General features: G+C 38.6%; 1 protein-coding gene across 2 annotated transcripts in view; it reads right to left on the reverse strand.

Moving 5' to 3' along the window:
- Positions 1-20360, reverse strand: part of LOC108800631 (mitogen-activated protein kinase kinase kinase MLT) — a 120836-nt gene that overhangs the window by 76934 nt on the left and 23542 nt on the right. For both annotated transcript variants that reach the window (XM_018572621.1, XM_018572627.1), the window contains exons 3-7: positions 14202-14303; positions 8155-8220; positions 6315-6343; positions 6078-6215; positions 1495-1581 (exon numbers count right to left, since the gene is read on the reverse strand). In XM_018572621.1, coding sequence (XP_018428123.1) covers positions 1495-1581; positions 6078-6215; positions 6315-6343; positions 8155-8220; positions 14202-14303 — 422 coding nt within the window. The remainder of the gene's footprint in view (positions 1-1494; positions 1582-6077; positions 6216-6314; positions 6344-8154; positions 8221-14201; positions 14304-20360) is intronic.

The following is a 20360-nucleotide window of genomic DNA, read 5'->3' on the forward strand; positions in this document are numbered from 1 at the left end:
TTCCAGCTTTGTTATCAAACACAGGTCTGAATACCACTTCATAGGCAGGAGCCGACATGGAGGATCCACAGCAGGCCTCGCAGCAATTATACCAACATACAGGAAAATAAAGTTGCTGAAACCGGGGACCAGCAGTCTGGGACAGCCATTGTGACCATTACCTCATGCATGCTTGAAGTCTTTTTTGTTAGGAACTGTCTCACCACCTTAACCACATCAGAAGTGAGTAATTCCTTCTTTTTTTCTCTTCTTTGATACTGAGTATTTGCTTGCCTAACACAGCGCCTCTGTCCAATATCAGTGACTCTTTGTGACCATCACTAACGGTCACTAGATTCTCATCTACATCAATCAACACAGGGCTATATCAGGGAGGACTTGTTTGTCATTTTAATTGATTTTAGATGTTCTTTGTCAGTAGGTGTATTTATATGTTTTTCTACTTTGTTATTAATTCTCATTAAAATTTGTTACATTATCATTACCTGTTTGATTATTATAGACAGCTCCTATTTTGGGATTCCGTATTTTCGGGGAACTTTGCTTATTATAGATTGACGCTGGAACCCAGGAGTTTTTTGTCCACTTTATTGTTATTTGAGGCGCTTCTCCTTTTCCCATTTGTTATTATTAAGACTCAAAATGGCTGCTCAGTTTAAAGAGCCATTTTGTTCTTTTTTCATCAATATTATTTTTGTTACAAATAATCTAGCTAATTATAATTGGCTATTTTCAATCATAAATTAAAAGCAGATTGTTCTAAGTAAGCCTGGGTTAGGTTATGAATTTTAGGAAAGAGAAATGTAAGCAGAGTTAAAAGGCTGAGTGATTCAGAGCCTGTTCTCTAGTACAGTAAGTGTTTACTCCACTGTAGACTTTATTCAATGGCAAAAGCTTTGAGGAGGAACCTTAAAGCTTAGCCGCAGTTCTGCCAATACGTGTTATGAGCATATCTTTAATGTGGAGTCAAACGTGCTGCGGGAAGCTAAACTGTAATTTTCTTTATTTTTTTCTTCTTTTATTTTTGAAACTCTTATCTAAAGTGACAGCTTCTTGTAGTACAACGTCTCCTGCTGGGAGAGTTAAGTTGAAGTATCTGAACGTCTTTCACTGAAATATCAACTCCTGGCCAGTAAAAAGATGCCCAAAATCACGGGAGATGGAGTTAAACGGGTCCCCTACCTTGGACGCAATGGTTCCTTTCATCAGAAAGAACAAACCCCCAGGTTACCCTATTGAGGCTGAGAAACTAGTACAGTAGTTCTACAATTTTTGATCTGTGGCATCACGATGTGAAGCCTCAACAATTAGATGTAAAGGGTCCATTCATGAGGAATAACATTAGTTTGACCCTTTGTGTTAGCTCCTACTGGTAATCTTTCCATAAGCGTTGAACTTACTTTCAATTTGAAAAAGATGAAAAAGTCTTTTGCAAACCCCCAATACTGTTTTCATATCTATCAACTGTATCTGAGCAGAAAAAAGTAGCCTTACCTCGTTTTTTTCTACCACGAGCCAAGCCACTTGCAATCCTTCAAGTCCTTTAAAAGGAACCTCCCTTGTTAGCATTTCCCACAAAACCTAGAAACAGCACAAATATTATTTGACAAAGCTAAAAATGAGATTTTACAGCTTGTATAAATATGTGATGTTTAAAATTTACTCATTCATAGCAACAATATCTTATGTGCTACTGCCTTTGCAGTTTAACTTGCCTTGCCAAAGAAAGTTTTAGGCTTATATACACCCTTTTTTGATTACAAAAAAAAGACTGGTACACTGGTTTAATATGATGCATTTGATATATACAGTATATACCCTGTATATACATTATATATACATATTTATAACATTTTTGACTATTTATATATAAATATGGCATAATACTGCATATAAAAATGCTTAAAGCAAGGAACTTTACTTAGTTACCAATCTTTTCAAAACTAATCACATTTTTAAACTAGTGATGATGATAAAAAACGTTTTAAAAGATAAACCAAAGTTGTCAACACTTATAATGATCTGCCTGATCTGTAAACAATGTGGCGTAATAGAACAGAGCAATAGAATTTAGAAATGTAATGGGCATCAAAATAAAAAGATAATTCTGACAACATGTCAGCTGTAAAGATAGTCTAAATCTTTTTTTTTTAATGGCATCATTAAAAATAATTATTTTCCATAACTTGTAGAACTTTGTCTTTTAAATTGCCTGCAGAGAACTAAAAGAGTCTTCCTGTGTATTTGTAAAGTTTTATATTTATTTTAATCACATATCAAACATTAAGAGAAAACAAATAGTCATTATCAGAAATAAAATAATCTGGAATGCAATAAAATGACATCAATCATAAAACACTTAGACAATGAAAATTAAAAAAAAACATCTATATTCACAAGCATTAGCCCTTTATTTAGCATCAGTGCTCATGTTCTGCAAAATGTATAGCTGACTGTGAAAAAAAATCGAGATGTTCAGTAGCCAAAAAAAAGAAAAGAAAAGAAAGATGAAAAAAAAATGTGTTGATTAAATAAATAATTTTTCTTCTCCAAAATGTTTCAACACCATCAAGTGTTTTTGCTAATTACTTTTAGAGAAGCATATGACATATGGCATGATGAATATGGCATAAACAAATGTGATTTTTTAAAAGTGATTTCTATGAATATAGTTATATTTATTGAATAAGTCAAGGTAATGCTATATCTGTGGCATAACAGCCCTTGATGGGCACTGGCCTTTGACACAATTGTAGCCCACTCCACTCTATTCATTGCTTTTAATCTCCATCCTTTTATTCCCAGCTCTCTTAGCTCCTCCCTATCACTAATCCATTTCATCTATGGTCTTCCCCTCTTCATTCTTCCTCCTAGTTTTCCCTCAAAAACCTTCTGGAGGATTATTTTTCTCCTCCTTATCACATGACGAAGCTAAGACACAGGCTTCTTATATCAGCTCTTGTGTTGGAATTATGATTATTTATTTATTTGATGTTTCATCCTTAAATGATCAACCATCAGTTATAAAACCCTTTCTTTCCATATGTTTTAGTTGGTCGACTTCTGCTTTTATTATTATCCGGGTTTCTTCTGCATATGTAACAGTTTTGAGAATAATTCTATAATAATTCTATAAATTTGAATTCTAGATTCTAGATGTCTTTGGTGAATAATAACACATCTCTTGCAGCTACTCTTGCTTTTATTTCCTGGAACACATTGTGGTCTTCATTTATTGTGGAGCCCAGGTAGCAGAATGATGTTACTCTTTCATATTTTTCTCTCCTCCACATATTTCCTATATGTTGCTTTTCCTAGTCATGATTATGTACTTAGTCTTCCCTAAATTTCCCTCCACTCCAGCTTCCATAGATTCTTGCACTAGCTTGTTCATCTTTTCACTTTGTGTATTATGTAGGTATTTCTTATTTTATGTATGCTTGGCATTTACATATTTCTTGTCTCAGATAACTAAGACCTTTCTATTTTATCCAATCTCCTGCCTTCTTTTTCCTCAAATTAAAATTTCAATATGCCCACAGTTGTTCGAGTCTAAGATGCTTAGAATGGAAAAACCGCCAAATCAGTAACAAACACAGACCTTTTAAACTAGAATCAGAGAAGTTAAGCTCACAAAACTTAATTTGGCCCGAAAGCACAATATAACAAGGCAACCATGAAGCATCTATGACACTCCTAGATACTAGCTAAGGAAAATGGCCTCATACTATTGTGTAAAGCCTGTTTTTTCTTCTTTGGATTCGCACAGGAACTTCTCTTGGGGTAAGGACTATTTATTGTTATCGCCTAATCCTATTTGTTATGTTCAAACATATAAGTGGGCAAACATTTTGTTTCGTTTTGGATTTTTCGTTTTGGGTTTCGGGTCCTAACGCCATTTGGTTTCATTATTCAGATCTTTGGGAATTTTTGCTTTAGTTTCTAACAAGGTTTTGTGCCAGAAAACAGTCACATGTCTAGTTATCTTTTTAAAACACCCTAAACTGTTTTTATTTTGATTTCTTGGTCTACTCAGTCACTCTTTTTTCATTCTCCTTTTCTATATTTTTTCCTCAGTTTCATACTTTGTCCTTTTGGCCTACGTTTAAAGGTTTAGTGTCCAATCAACTTTTTATCCTAGTAAGTAGCAAAAGATGACTATTCCAGACGTTAACTGGCAATAAGTTCCCTTTTTATTTGCACAAGAAACATTCATAGCTAGAAGGAGATACTTCCACCGATTACAGTTTATTTATAACAGATTGTTTTGTTACTTTTGCTGACTAATGTTTATGTAGGAATACTAGTCTTGTAACAAATGTCAATACAAATGGAAATTTATTGATGACATTACACCAAGGGTGTCAGCTGATACCATGTTTTCATACTAAGTTAAAGCAAATAAAAACAACACTATAAAAAGAAATATTATCTCCGTTTCAGTACACTACTGATTGATAAACATTCTGTCAGGGTGCCAGGCATTCAAAGTACAAATAAAAATGAGACCAAAAAAGTGTAAATTTATTGTACTCTGTGAAGTGCTATTGTAGGACAAATATCCATAGATCCTGTAGCACTCCTTACCAGAAATCCCAAGACAGTAATGGGTGCTTGAAATGACCGCGGATGGCGCCGCACATGGAACAACTTCAAATACAGATGTCACCAGCACACAAAGACTCTCATGTCAGTGCACTGACTTGAGAGTCTTGTGTGCTGGTGTGCTGGCGACATCTGTATTTGGTGCTATTGTAGGAATCGCCACACATAAGGTCCCTTGGCATGGGTGGTTCGCTAACATATTTTGGCCAAAATACAAACTAATACCTTGAAATTTTGTGTGTTTTGATCTTTTAGGGGGCATGTGAAAAGATGTGTTTCAAATCCATAACAGGATGTCAGCTTAAAGTGACACTAAACTCAGGAGTTAAATCTTAAAAATGCATTCATATACCTTAATTATTAATATAAATGTAACTTATTTGTGTATCCCTCGGCTGTAGATCCTCAAATCCTCTCTGAATTCATGCTGACACTGTCCTTCCTACTGGAGGGTGGCTACTGTTCTTCCCCATGGTCGCTGTGTGTTGTAAGGTAGCCAACACTCCAAGCTCACTCCTGTGATGGACTACAATCTCATTACAAATGAGTAAACTAAACTTGAGATTGCAGTCAATCACGGGAGTGAGCTTGGAGTGGTGGCTACTTTACAACACACACAGGGACCATTGGGGACAAAAGTAGCCACATAAGCTACATTTATGTTAATAATTAAGGTACTTGAATGTCCTTTTAAGATTTAACTCCAGAGTTTAGTGTCACTTTAATAAATAGCATGGGTGGCAATAAGAGGCTGGTTACAAGAATTGTGCATCCTCAACTGAATTCCATGTTTTGTTTTTAATTTTTGAATGCTCTGTATAGATACATTCCATTTTGTGTCTTCAAAAGAAAAGTATAGGATATTTTCAGTGTGCATATTCGAAGTTATTATTGCAGTCTTTACCCAATTTCATTTTTTACATGTTTTTGTACAATTAAAATTGTATTGTTTTGTATTAAATCTAGAAAATCATAGATTAGCTGCTACAGGCAGGATAAATTAGCCACTACATTGATTCTGCTCTACTGTAAAGACTGACAGTTACACAAGGAGTGCATTTTTTCCAATCATATGGCTCACTCTTGCTTTGTGACAAGGAGCAGTAAAGCACAATAATTGTGTGGTACTTCAATATACAGGTAGTATAAGCAAATATGACTGCCTCCCTGTATATGTATATAAACTATATACACACACAAGGTTTTTTTAAACACGAAACACACATTGATAAGATTATTTACGTCAGGACGATCTATTTAACATATTGTTCTATCCGAGAAACATAAAAAAATTGGGCAGTAACAGAAAATATTGTGGTTAACATAAAGTACAAAATTTTTCAGTCTGTTCAAAATAAATGTGTACAGTTGGTTAAAAAGTCTTCTTCATTAATCAGGTGTCTGGTAGTGATGGATTTCAAGAGGCTGTAGAAAATAGTTTGGTAACCAGGCAACTTAATAAGGTAACTTACCACCCCATATGAGTAAGTATCACATGTCTCAGACACAGGAAGACTTTGAATAACCTCTGGAGCCATCCACGGAAAAGTCCCTACAAGGGACATATGAGTTGTATGGGAATGGAACCTTGAAGCACCAAAATCACATATCTAGAAAAAACAATTACATATTTTAGGAAAAAAAAAAGCTGTCAATGGGATGCACATTCTCAAAATGATATCGTAAAAAAAAAAAAAAAGACTCCTTACCTTTAATATTCCATCCATGGTTATGACAACTAGAAACAAGAAGACAGGACAATCTTTAAAAATAGTACATATACTACTTCTATAACTAATACTGTTTTCAGCCCTTGCCAAAGTCAACTCTGTCCCTTGAAAAAAAGGGAGGACTCTCCATGAACTAGAGAGGTAAGTACCAAGATTCTTCTTTGGAAGGCACCTTTTTTTTTTCAAGTGACAGAATCCTATTCATTTTCTTTAAAATTGTCCTAAAAAGACATAAAGAAGAAACAGGAGCATAGAATTTTTACTCTGCATATTTATGAATTAGTTGTTGGCTTGGTAAGAGTTAAGAGTAAGAGGCCAGCCTTTCGCCCCCCAAATGAGAGCTGGGCGCAGCCAGCAATGATCTCACAGCTGACTTCGCCCAGTTGAAATGACAGATCGGCGTCCCCAAATGACCTGGGGACGCTGAACTGTCATTACACAATAACAACTGGGCGGGGCCGGACGTGACAGCCGATGTAGGCTGATTTCACTCCTAAGTCAAATTCAGGTACTTACTCTAGCAGAATTTCAAAAATATTTTTTACATTAATGAATACCTAACTGCATTAACCCCTTCATGACTGAGCTTGTTTTTGGTTTCTGTGCGTAAATGACTGACACACTTTTGACATTTTTCCTGTGTGATTCTTCCACGTCAGTAATATACTTTCTTACAAAGTGCACCCACACATATTATATATTGTTTTTTAGAGGACAGATAGGGCTATATATTTATATCACATATGTGTGTCTAACGCCTCACTTAGGACAAATACAAATTAAAAAAAGAGGAAAAAACGTAAAAAAAAACTTTTTTTCCCAGTTTTGATTTGTAGTATTTTTTTTTAACAAAACCAGCACAGCTAAAAAAAAATGCAATACATACATTCATTTATTTGTCCCTTATTTTTAATTTTTTTACACTTTTCACTATTTTTTTTAATTTATTTACACTTTTCACTTTTTTTATACTGACAAATTTTATTTATTTAATTATATCAGGCAGTCATTGTGAATTAATCTCACTATTACTGCTTGATAAATTAATACATTTTTTTTATTATCAGGCTGCTTCAAACTTCAGAACAGCCGATAATAAGTTAGTGACACTGATCCTGCAGCAGTTCAGGATTCAGCTGTCAGTGAATGTTTCAGAAAACTTAAACATTCTACTTTCAAGAATAGATACATTATGTGTCTAATACATAACATTTTGTATCTATTCTTGAAAGTCAAAAGATTAAAAAAAAAAAAGCCAGTATAGCTTGAGAGAGATATCTCTAGATCTATACGAGCTGTCAGAATGCCGGCAAAAGCCGACATGTGTGTCTGCTTTGCTGTGACTCTCAGACACCCGATATTAAGGTATCGGGTGTCTGAAAAAGGTTAACCCTTTCAGTAATGGATCTCTAGATAGTTAGACATCTATTACTGAAAGGTAACCGCTGATTCTCAGCGGTTAGCAGCCTTCTAGTGCAGCAAATAACTCGTCACGTACAGTGTACGTGACGAGTCATTTGGTCCCTTTGTGGCTGGACGTACAGTGTACGTCTCCCGTCACGAAGGGGTTAAATCTGACTGGAGATCATCTTTGATAGCTCTCATGCACATGGGCTCGCGGGCGCCATACACATCAAATTCAGGCATATTTCCCTGCTCAGCAAATCATGAGTGCTGTGTACAGCCACCCATAGACATTAGGGCTGCACATGGTAGCACAACAGGTATACGCTGACACTTTCATAAACTCGCGCAGGCATATGAATGTACACATAGAATCACAATTTATAAAATTCTTCAATATATTTTTATACTTTACCATTTCTAGACTTGAGATCTCTGTGTATTACACGGATTGGAGCCTCCATGTGTAAATAATGCATTCCTGTTAGTAGAAAGAAAAGGAAAGTGTGATTTTAAAGTATTTTACTTCTGCATGTAAAATGTCATTACAAATACTCAGAAATATATCTTGCCATCAAGTAAACTGATACCACTTTGGCAAAGGCTCTTTATATGCATCATAAGAACAACAAGATGAGAAAGTAATTATAAACCAGGGGTAGGCAACCTCGGCAATCCTCTATCAGCCACAAGCATGGGTCCCATAGAGGTGGGATTTGTAGTTTCAGCACACTGTTACCAGGAAGTTTGAACTTGGCCCCACTCCTTCTTGTGCTATGAGCCTATTGGTAATTTAATATGGTGGCTGGCCTTGTTGACAAATAGGGGAGGAGTAGTCAACCAGTCTTTGTGCAGCACTACCAAACAGGAGAAACACCTGATATGTAATGAGCAAACATGACCGCCCCATGTCCATACAAACTTACTACACACAGAAAAAAGGCACTCAATATAGGTACAGGGCTATTTGGAAAAAATGCAAATTGTTAAAGCATTATTAACAAAACACTTACACCTTCAAATAAGAATCGGCAATAGCAGCTCCCATTTTTTTCCCACCTGACAAATTCCTTTTACAGGCCAACTACAGGCAGTTGTATTTTAAATAGTTTTTTGACAGGGCAAAAAAAAAGCAGATAAGGCTGCAAACATCACCTTCTTTTTGGCACAGCAGTAATTCCTTTTCGGCCTCTACATGTCCTCACTCTTTCGCTGAGCTTCATTAAGCCTGGAGGACTGAGGACATCTTGTGAGTACAGGGTATCATGGAGGGGGTGTCACTACGGCATTCTGTATTCACGTGTAACGATGCAGTGATGTCATCATAACAGTGCCAGTCTGCTAAGGACAACCTTATAAAAATGCTATTGTCTAGCTGTGTCTGAATTCAGTACTTTCTACATCCCTGACCTAGAATAACTCCTGGGATGTGACTTTGAAGAAAATGATCATAATGATAGCCATGGAGCTATTTTATTTTCAAAAGGACAGGACACCAAGACAGCCTAACTGGCTTCAACAAGCAAGCACAACAATACATAACTGACAAATGCCCAATGGGGAAGCCTGCCCTATGTATGCTGGTAAGCAATAGTCCTCTATTAACCACTTGCCACCAGCATAACACATAAATGTTTGCTTTCTTCCATGGCATTACATATATCCAGGTGTTTGTGCTAGGAGCATGCTCAATCTCTACAGTTCCTGGTTCCAAACTAATGCCTGGGAGTCAGGAGGACCGGCTCCAAATCATGTGATCACTGTGAATTCCAATCAGAATGATCACTGTGAATGGAATCCTCCCCTGTACTGTTTCTCTTCTGTAATGAGAAAAACATACGGTACATTGTATTCTTTTTTTCCTCAATAGAGGAGCAGTTCAAAGCTAACAAAAATATGTGCAGAAAACTGGGTGAAACATGAGCTGGACAGGCAATTTTCTGTTATTGAAGGTTTGTGTACTGCCCACCTTGAGGAATCTACCAGTAGTGAAATGGAGTCCTGGAGGGACTGCGAATGCTCTTAACAAACCTTTGTCCTGATGATCCGAGGTTGTGGTACTCTAGCCCCCTAACAATGGAAGCTAACATGTGAAAATGTTTTGATCACTAACCTGTTTCCTTCTCTGTATATTTTACTTTTAATGTCCATTTGGTATATGATTCAATATTTTGTAAATCCTATACTGCTTGTATGAAAATAAAAAAAAAGTTAATTAAAAAAAAAAAAAAAGCTAACAAAAAAATGTTTTTACCCTAGACTTAAGTAAGCAGTTAATCCTTGCAGTGCGTGGACAGCCACTGCCAGGGGAGTCCTGTTTTATTATTATTATTACATAGTATTTATAGAACGCCAACAGTTTGTGCAGCGCTTTACAATGTAAGGAAGACATTACAATTACAATACAATTCAAGACAAGATGGTAAGGAGGGCCCTGCCCCTGAGGGCTTACAGTCTAAAAGAGGAGGGGGAAATTATACATGAGGAGGTAGCTGTGAGGGGATGAATTATTTGAGAATGTGATGGTTCAGTGGTTAGGTTCAGGTGGGGAAGGCTTCCCTGAAGAGAGGAGTCTTTAGGGAACGCCTAAAGACAGTCAAGGTGGGAGATGGTTGGACAGGTTGGGGTAAAGAGTTCCAGAGGATGGGAGAGACTCTAGAGAAGTCCTGGAGGCGATTATGGGAGGAGTTGACTATGGAGCTGGAAAGACGGAGGTCTAGGGAAGAGCGGAGTGGACGGTTAGGGTGATATTTTGAGACAAGGTATATCTTTTTTTTTTTTTGAGACAAGGTAAGATATTTTGAGACTGTTTTTCTCCAAGAGATAGGCTTTAAGTCCCTGTTCATACTTTGGCGTTGTGTGAATGCATGCTAAACGCACACATTCACGCAACGCTTTTGTGGTGCCATTACTTGTTTCCTCCACCTCAAGTGCACACAAAAACGCGGGGAGAAATCTGACATGCTTGCAGGTGAAAAGCTACTTTCCTGTGTTTTTCACGCATGTGCAGCCACTTCATTCAATGGGCTCACTTGTGGCAAACGCGGGGAAAACATGCACCAAGGCACGTTCACAATTGTGAACGGGGTCTAAAGCTCAACTACAGCTTCAGGAGGGGGGATATGTTGAAAATATAATTAAATATAAAGTGTCCTTGTTACACAGTCTATAAGACATAAAGATACAGAACAATAAAAACTGGTCCATTTATGTGTTTGTGTTGTAAACGCAAAGAGTCTTGATAGAGACAGTAAAAAATAGCTCAAACATTTTTTTTTCTCCAGGAAAGAGAGGAAGAACAAGTCTTTCATATGTTTGTTTTAGAGAAAGTCACACAGAGGTTAGGACCGTAAAATGAGCTGATTTATTGGCACGTTCCTAGACTTTAGAACAGGAGCAGCTTCCCTACTTTCAAATGTGGACTACAAAGGGCTCTGAGCAAAAACAATGACCTATGTGATTAGATATGTGCACAAGACAATATGTAAAAAACGCTGTTTCATTTTGAAAATATCAATTACATAAATAATTTACTACTATAATAATAAAATTATGGCAGCTTTGGTGTACGTGCACACAGAGAATCCAAATGTTTGTGTGCTGTTTGTACTCTCCCTACAGGGTTATATCTTAGTTATCAACTTCCTATAGGGTTACAGGAAATGAGTTATGTTAGTGTTTGCTGCAGGGAGCCCAAGGTTTGTAGATTCTAAATGCAAGGCTACTAAATGCAATACTTTTCTATAAGTACAAGGAAGTTGTTTCTGTGCAAAGAAGGTGGCAAAGAAACACAGAGGAGGCAATGACTGCAAGACTAGATGAAGGGCTACAGGATGAAGAATGGAAGGTAGCTTAAGTCCTGTCTGTAGCTCCCAGTGTGCATTCCCATAGGAACACCCACAAATTGGGCTTCAGCTATTTTTTCCTAGATTGTTCACTTCTCCTGCCTGCTCCAAACTCTTCTCCCTTTTTGTGAAAAACTTTGTAAAGTATTTACATGTTCCAAACAAGCATTAGAAGTACTTTAAGGCAAACTCACAAAAAGTTCCAAAATAGGCAGCAAAATACTAGCTTTTTTATCCCAAGAATATACCTTGGCAGGCTAACAACCTTCTAATATGAACTACAGCAATTGATTTTTGAGGCTAATAAAACATAAATATTAGAAAGGTCAAAAGGTAGAAAGGTCAAGAATGGCTTGTTCTAAAGCTCTTTTACTGCCTGGTAATATTTAAAAAGTGTAATGCCTGAAATTTGGGCACAGATGCACTTTACCTCTAACCCTAACCGTAACCTGAAAAGACCCATAAAGGATAAGTTCACCTTTTGCAAAAATTTAAGAAATGCATGATTAATAATATATTTAAAAAATATGCATTTCTTTATTATTTGCATTCAAGCCTGGAAAGTATTGTAATCATGATCACTCAATCACAGCTGCAAAGCTTAACATCCTGCATCTACCTCCCTCTAGGTAGATGCAGGAATATGGGCAGCTCTACCTAGAGGGAGGATGGCTGGACGCTGTATGAGGTGATTTAATGCAGTTTGAAGTCCAGCCGTCCTTCCTAACTGAAACTCCCTACCTCAGTGCGAGCTCTGCCTGGGAGAGAATGTGCAGAAGCCTGAACTTTGCAGCTGTGATCGAGTGATCATGATTGCAATACTTTCCAGGCTTGAATGCAAATATTAAACTAATTGATTTTTTAATATATTATTAATTATGCATTTCTTTAATTTTTGCAACAGGTGAACTTATCCTTTAAACCTTAACTACACCCTTATCCCTCACGTTAACTTGAAGTATAAATAAAGGCAAAACTCTTTTATATATTTGGATTGGGGTTAAAGTCCCTGTCAAGGTTTTATTGCTGCCTATATTCCTGTGTCACCAAAGTCACCGGGAATAAAAGTTATGTTACATACAAAATTTTGAGTTGCCACCAGAACAGGAATAAAGGGGAAATCTTACAATGGGGACAATTGTTGCAATCTAAGAGAGGATTGTGGTCAGTATTTTTCATAGCATTGAGCTGTGTAAACCATAAAGTAGAAAATGTTGCACCCATGGTCCAATTTGGAGTGTATTTTGCGCAGTATGCATGTAATGCTCACATAGACATTTACATAAGTAAAGAGTAAATGTCGCTGCTGCCTAGTATCATTCATTTAAAATGACTGGGAGCCGAGCTCATTCTGCACATGTGTTGTGACACCAGGCAGTGCCGGTGCAGAATGACCTCAGGCTGCAGTTATTTTGAGCTAATGACTTTACGCAACTTATCTCTACGGACATTCACGTGTAAACATTTTGCACTATGGACCATTTTTTTTACGCTGGAACTTTTGGCTAGCTTAAATCCTGCTTACATTTCAATACCGTGTGCATGGGTTCTAATGAGACACAGATGGCAAGGAAAAGAACTGACAGCTGTTTTAACTTTGCACTACTCTATCCAAAAGTTTTAAAAATATATACATTTTATACTGTCCAATGATGATAACGTGCAGTGGCGTAACAATCGCCATAGCGACCTGGGTCGCTATGGCATCTTATGCTGGTGGCTTTCACTGGCAGCTGTGAAGAAAAATGCGCTCCTTTTCAGATCACTGACAGTGATCTGTGCAGCAGCGCGTTCTTCTCACAGCCGCTGCTGAGTTAACGAGCCAGCAGCGGTGGTGGAGCAGGCTGGACCCGGCAGTGGAGGAGGCGGGGCCTGTGGTCGGCAGCAAAGAAGGCAGGGCCCGGTGATGGAGAAGGAGGACCCTGATAACGTGCATTTAAACCAAAAGAAAGGTGCCATGTAGTGACAGAGGGGAGTTTTTGTGGGAGACACCATTGTGGTAAAATACCTTTTTTCTTTTTAAATGCTGCTACGCATTATTTTTTGTTATATTAAACCAGAAATCCTGCTTCAACCCCTAAAAGCATGGACCAATGTGGTCACCAGAACTATCAGCACCAACACTCACAGACCTGTACAGAGATTTCACCTGAACTGAGATCTTCAAAATGAAATACTTCAATATACAGAAAGTGTACTAGTCAGTATAATAAAGTAGCATTTAGAGTCAAAATAAGATGCAAAGAATTAGCATATAGAATGTCTGGTGGTTATCCCTGAATCTGAAACATCATACTGCGATAAGTCAGACATGTTTCTTTAATTTGGTACCAACAATGGTGACTTTACTTTTAGTTAGCGGAGGAATGAGGTTAAAAATGATTATTTAATTCTAGCAGCATGGGATAGATGGCAGGATGGATTGGAATGACATTCTCTCTTTCATTCTAGGAAAATTAAAGGAAGAATTTGGTTGGTTGCAACAGACATCAAAAATTACTTACTACAATTAAGTCCATTATTTATCAACTGCCTCCGCACTCCACTGACTTCCTGCTACTTCAGTATCTAAGGTGAATGTTTTATGTCCAACACAAATATGCAGATTCCATCTTACCTTTGGCTACATCTGTGGCCCAGGCCATTATATGTTCCATGTCCATGTCTTCACTCCTATTGCTATTAATGTAGTCATACAGTGATCCACAGGCAGCATATTCTGTAATATGTAAAAACAAACATTCATAATATAAGTATATTTCCAATAAGAAGAAACGTATATGCAACACTTTCCCAAACCAAACAATCATGTGGATGTGTCCCAACCAGGCCTCGTTTGCCACAAGGGGCTGGAGGCACACTCGTGGTGCCCTAAAGAGAAGTAAAACATTTTTTTTTACAGGTTTGTATATGTAAAAAATATCTCAGTGCAAGCATGGGAATTTGTTGATACATAGTGGTGAATGTTATTTATTAGCTACTGATGAATGTAAAATGCCTTCAGTTTAGTACTATAATGATCCTTTAAAGGCCGTCACTGACATTTAGTTGGGAACCAGGTGCTTGGATTACCTGCCAGTTTCTTCTCAGAGACCCCAATAACGAGATGTCTCAAGCTTGTTTGTGTCACCACTCCTCCCACAAGGCCATAATGAACGTGTCCCTTTCTAACAGTGGAATTCAATATGCGGACAAGAGTGATGCCCTTATAAGTGTGCTGCTACTCCTTCCCTGTCCAATCAGCACGCTGGGGGTATATTCAGGTCCTGCTGTAGTGATGTAGCTGCAGTGCATGAAGTCTCAGACCTGGCTGTGCTGTCTGGCAAGAGTATCTAGATTGTAATAATGGCCACACAGAATTGCAAATCCTTTGGTCAGTAAAACATTCCCCTCTTATGTATTTCAACTGTGCATTCTGATGACTACTTGGAGTTCAGTTTTAAAACTCTGACTAAATTCTGAACACATTCTATCCCCAACAGAGACAGGCACACCTGACACTGGTCCAGAATATACAGTGGATCAAACATACAAATCTCTGTTGCTAATTACATTGCCATTTCTGAAAGCTTGGCAGATGCTCAGGGAAAGAGAATTATAAGATCTGAGAAGCTAAAAAGGTTGAACTAGAAAAACAAAATCTCCGATATCAACTTACAAAATACAATACAAAATATCTTCATAAAGTAGTTCTAAAGCAGGGGTGGCAAACTCAAATTCATCGAGGGCCGCATCAGCAGTATGGTTACCCTCAAAGGGCCGGTTGTATAGGACTATGCATCTACTCTTTATTATCATACATAGTTGCCTCTGCATTCAGTTGCTACTGGTTTTATAAACTGCGCGTAATTTATTTGTTTTGTAAAAATTATCTTTATTCAATTTTACATATTTTTAACAAATACAACACATAGGCAAACTCAAAACACCTACTAGGTAGGGGTTCATACTTCTGTTGCAAACAAAAATAAGAGAAAACACAATTTGAAAATACATTTTTTTTTAAAGCCTTTCACAAGGGTAAAACATGACCCCCCCTTCCCCTCCCTCCAAAAAACCCCCGTGCACCATCCAAGCCCTAGGTCAGAAGCGAATAAAATTCAGTACGGAGAACATGTGAAGAAGAGCCGCCGAGCACATACCTAATCAAATGAGGCGATGGTCATCCTAAGTACGATATATAAACAATAGGACACAGTGTATGAGAGGATCAATCCTATCAGTATGCTTGACTACCAGGGGACTAAGAGCCTAAAATGGTGATAGGCAGTGACGGGTGATTAGACAACCCTATCAAACCACACTAAGCCGTGGTGGCACGGGCATCAACCCAGTATCCCCAGACCTTGTCAAATTTCTTGGGGCATCCCCTTTTAAGGTACCGTATATACTCGAGTATAAGCCGAGATTTTCAGCCCATTTTTTTGGCTGAAAAGTGCCCCCCTCGGCTTATACTCGAGTCAGCGTCAGGTGTCTTCTTACTTACCTCGCCGAGCGTCAGTAAATATGCAAAGAGGAATTAACCAAGTGCCTCCAGTCCGAGACTGATGGGGGATCCCTATGCTTCCAACGCAACACCACCAACTTCCTTGCAGAGAATAGCAGCAGTGGAACGGAACGCCGGCAAAGTTTTGCCACGCGTCCGATCGCACTGGGGCGGGGCGTGGAAGCGGTGCCATTGAATTCAATGCACCCAATGCTCCCTCCCACCCCAGAACGCAGGAGGAGGTTTCTTAGTGATCACGGTGCGTTCCAGCAGCTACCGCTCTGGAACGCACCCGCTTTCGGTGTGAACAAGCCCTGAGGAAACGCTTCCTGCAGCAGACTGATATCATCGCAGCCTAGGCACTGTCACTTGACTGAGATCAAGGACTATATTTTCATGAAAAACGCTACATCTTTTAAAAGTTTCTGCATATTGGGACATGTACAAAATATATTTAGGCAGACTTGTAAATTGACTAAAAGGTCTATTTTAAATCATCCATTGGAAGCTACAAATAGGCCAGATTATGGCTCTATTCACACATAGCGATTCCCGAAAATGCTAAAAATTTAAATCCCCACGGATTACGCCCGTTTGCAGCTATTATATAGCTGCGAACGTGCAGAATCCGCCGTATTTTTGCACTTTCACTATTTTGGGGGCAGTGCGGTTTCGTACCGCACGGTCCCCGCAATAGCCTGTGCATTAAAGTGCATTGTTTTTTCTGTTTAGAGCAGCTCCATGTGTATTCGTACAGCCAAATATGCGCGGGCCGTGTGAATAGAGCCTATCTGTGTCTCCACTCCCCGTACATCCTCAGCCTTTTCCCTGCATGTTGCTAGGCAGAAAAACTTGAGCCCCAAGTGAATCATAGACCAGGCTGATTAGATATGTGTCTCTCCTCACTCCCTGAGAGTTTGGACAGCTGTTTTGTGGCAGAAAAAGCAACTTGCAGCTGTGATGTGGAACTTAACAAAAGGAGCGAGTCTGATAGCTTCAGAACATTCAAAGCTGCACAAACGTCTGGGCCAAGATCATGGAGCTTAGGAACAAAAATGCCTCCAGCATATCATGATCTTATATATTGTTACAGGTTCATCCAGTTGGCACTATATATTTTTTAATGTGGCGGTCACAGCATTTTTTTACGGCTTAAAAGCAATGCGGTATGATCTAGAATTCCCCTTTAGTAAGCGAATCAGTAATGAGAAGAAGGCGGCAGGAAGGTCGGCTGTACTGTGATGGGGAATTCAGATTCTCTCTTCAGTCCAGCTGTCATTTCTGTCATTAAAACTGTACCCGACAAGAACCATCTGGTCACAGCAGGAGGGAAGAGTTAATGTGGAAATATGTAATTTCAATCCCGATATTCCATCTGAAATTGAATTTCTTAACCAGTGATGCATTGCTCATGTTTGTAGTAACCTTGCTGCAGGCACGCCATCGTCATTGGCAGCAAACAGACTTTTACGGAAAAGTAAACAGGAAATTTGGTGGAAAGAGTGGAAAAATGTTAACTGTAGCTGATGTTTATTGCAGTTCTATTAAACAGCAACTTCAGGCAATGAGTAAAATACAAGACTTCATTGACAAATTTATAGTTCTGACATATTACTCGATATAGAACCAGTGGCGTAACCAGAGTTATGGGCGCCCGGGGCAGAATTTTTTTTCGCCCCCCCCATATTATATAAACATCCACTGGAACTGTACCCCCCCACATATATATCAGCTAAGGAACTACAAGTCCAAGCATGCCATCATTGTCCCTGTACATCCCCCCACATGCACACATATCACCCAGGGAACGGCAATATCTGGTTGTTGTACAGGGGCAATGAGGGCATGCTGGGACTTGTGGTTCCCTAGCTGATATGTTATGCAGCTGTATTCCACCTGAAAGTACTACAATGTCATTATAGAACTAAGAATAGAACATAAAATAAAACTTTTTTCTTCTTCTAATACTCACCTGATTGCTGGATCCACCAACAAGCGCGGCCTCCCGTCTCCCGCGCTGTTAGAAAGGTTGTTACGCCACTGTATAGAACCAATCTCTGCCCATTAGAAGACTGAAATCTTACGTCTACCTTATACAGGGGCACACCAACATTAGCACCAATTACCCTACCAATATGTTTTTTGGCTGAGGGAGAAAATCAAATCAAAAAGCAGACCTTCCGTTTGCCACAGAATGTCAGCTTTAAGAAGCAATAAGACATCTTGTGATAATATTTTGAGCAGCCCCCCTCCCCCCCCCCCCAACAAAATGGCCTATTTTTATATTATTAATATTGTCTATACATTCTATGGGATCCAAGGAAAGAAGCAGAATGCACTGGCTTCCATGGATCTCCATTTGCATACACAACCCTGTTTACTTACTGTTAATCAGTTTGGTGCAGCTCACACTACTGAATATTACTCATATCTGTAAACTAATATTAACCTGGAAGTTTGTCAGGGGAGAGATAAGAGGAAAACACGATCAGACCTTTGAGTCGCTGTGATAAATGGTATCCTGGAAAGCTTAGCATAATTATTCTTTCTTTCTTCCTTTGCAAATGCAAGTAGTGCCTTTCTGGATCGCTACTGTTCTGTCGATTTGTGCCAGGATATGTCTACCATATTCAATACACATGGATAGAGAAGGGACAATCATTATTATTTCAAATGTAATTAATGATACTTTGTTACCCTATAAAGCTGCAAGCATAGATATAAAGTGTTGGCACATAGAGGTGAGTGCACATGCCTGCGACAGTTCTACTAGTCTCTGTTTACTGCGAAATGCCAGGATATTCTGAATGATCTGTTAGACAGTTTTTTTCTGTGTGTGTTTCAGACCATACATATGGGGTGGTGTTCAGAAAAACACAGCCCAACAGACATGGTGTGCACAAGCCCTTAGATTTGCTATATTTTCATTATTAGATGAAGATATTTGGATATCAGCCCCTAGAGGGAGTGCTCAGTGGTTCATTGCTATTACTTTCTCATTATAGCTTCTTTCTTAACAACTATTGCAAAAAGATAACTGAGAGGCAGGAAGTGCATTATTTCCATCACAGAAGAACTTCAGCAAAAACTTCTATTAACCCTTGCAGTGAGGCTACTCCCACACTGCAAGGGTTAACTGCTCATTTTTGTCTATGTTAAAAAAAGTTATACTCACCTGAACCGTGGAGCCGGCTTGTTCTTCCAGCCTCTCTCCCCCTCCTCTGCATCAGTCTAGGGTCCCGTAAATCATCAACAAAGTGGATAGACATTAGGATGCTGAGGAACAGTTCAATGCTGCAGCGTAGGAGACAGGTCGGAGGGAGCGCTGTGACTGCTGGCCGGTTCGGAGCTTCAGGGTGAATATAAACTTTGTTATTTTTGAACCTAGACAAAAAGAGCTCTTAACCCTTGCAGTGCCGAGGTAGCACCACTAAAAGGGTTAATAAAACTTTCTTCCTGGAGTTCCTTTCAGTCGATATTTGCTTGATGAGAAGGAGCCGTAAAGAACAACCAGTTTGCAGCACAAATATGGAGCAAATATGACAACCAATGCAGACATACTGTACAATTATATATTATACACAGAAACAAGTGTTTTAAAACATAAATACATACTGATAAGATCATTTACATAAAGTGGATCTATTTTATGAACCCAATGAACAGACTATACATGCCGTCAAGAAGCAGATTTACCTAGTGAACAATGCAATTATATTGTGCGCTATATGTTAAAGCACCGGAGAAACGTGGTCAGACAAACAGAGAGAGCACAGCTCAGGCTGCTGAGTGATACTGATGTTTCCGTCAACAGTTATATCAACAAGTCCAAAAATAAAGCATAAGTGTATGTGTACAAAGCTCTGGGAAATCACCACCTGGTAGCCACACAGCTTAGAAAAAAAGGTAGAAAGCAGAAACCAGTTTAACATTTATTAAGGCTACAAATTTGGGAACAGCTTTAAGGTAGACCATAAAGATGCTTGGAATAAACAGTGAGCGCTCCATTAATAACAAAGAGTGGATATCGATATTCGCCCCATGTTATATACAGCAATGTTTGGCCACACTGCAGTCTGCTTTTTATGACCCATTTATAAAATCTAGGGCACAGTGTGGAGTCTGCAGTGTTTTGTCTGTGCTTTATAAATCAACTTATAAATGGACTTTTTAAAGCAGTGGTATGGCCATAGTAAGGTCTTACTGCTTAAATAGTTTAGCTTAAGTGAAATCTCAATGGTAAATGCTGTCATTCAGGCTGTTTATGAACAGTCCCAAAGGGCAAAATTT

This window comes from Nanorana parkeri, unplaced genomic scaffold (genome assembly GCF_000935625.1).
Source record: "Nanorana parkeri isolate BGI_ZX_2015 unplaced genomic scaffold, ASM93562v1 scaffold44, whole genome shotgun sequence".
NCBI lineage: Eukaryota > Metazoa > Chordata > Amphibia > Anura > Dicroglossidae > Nanorana > Nanorana parkeri.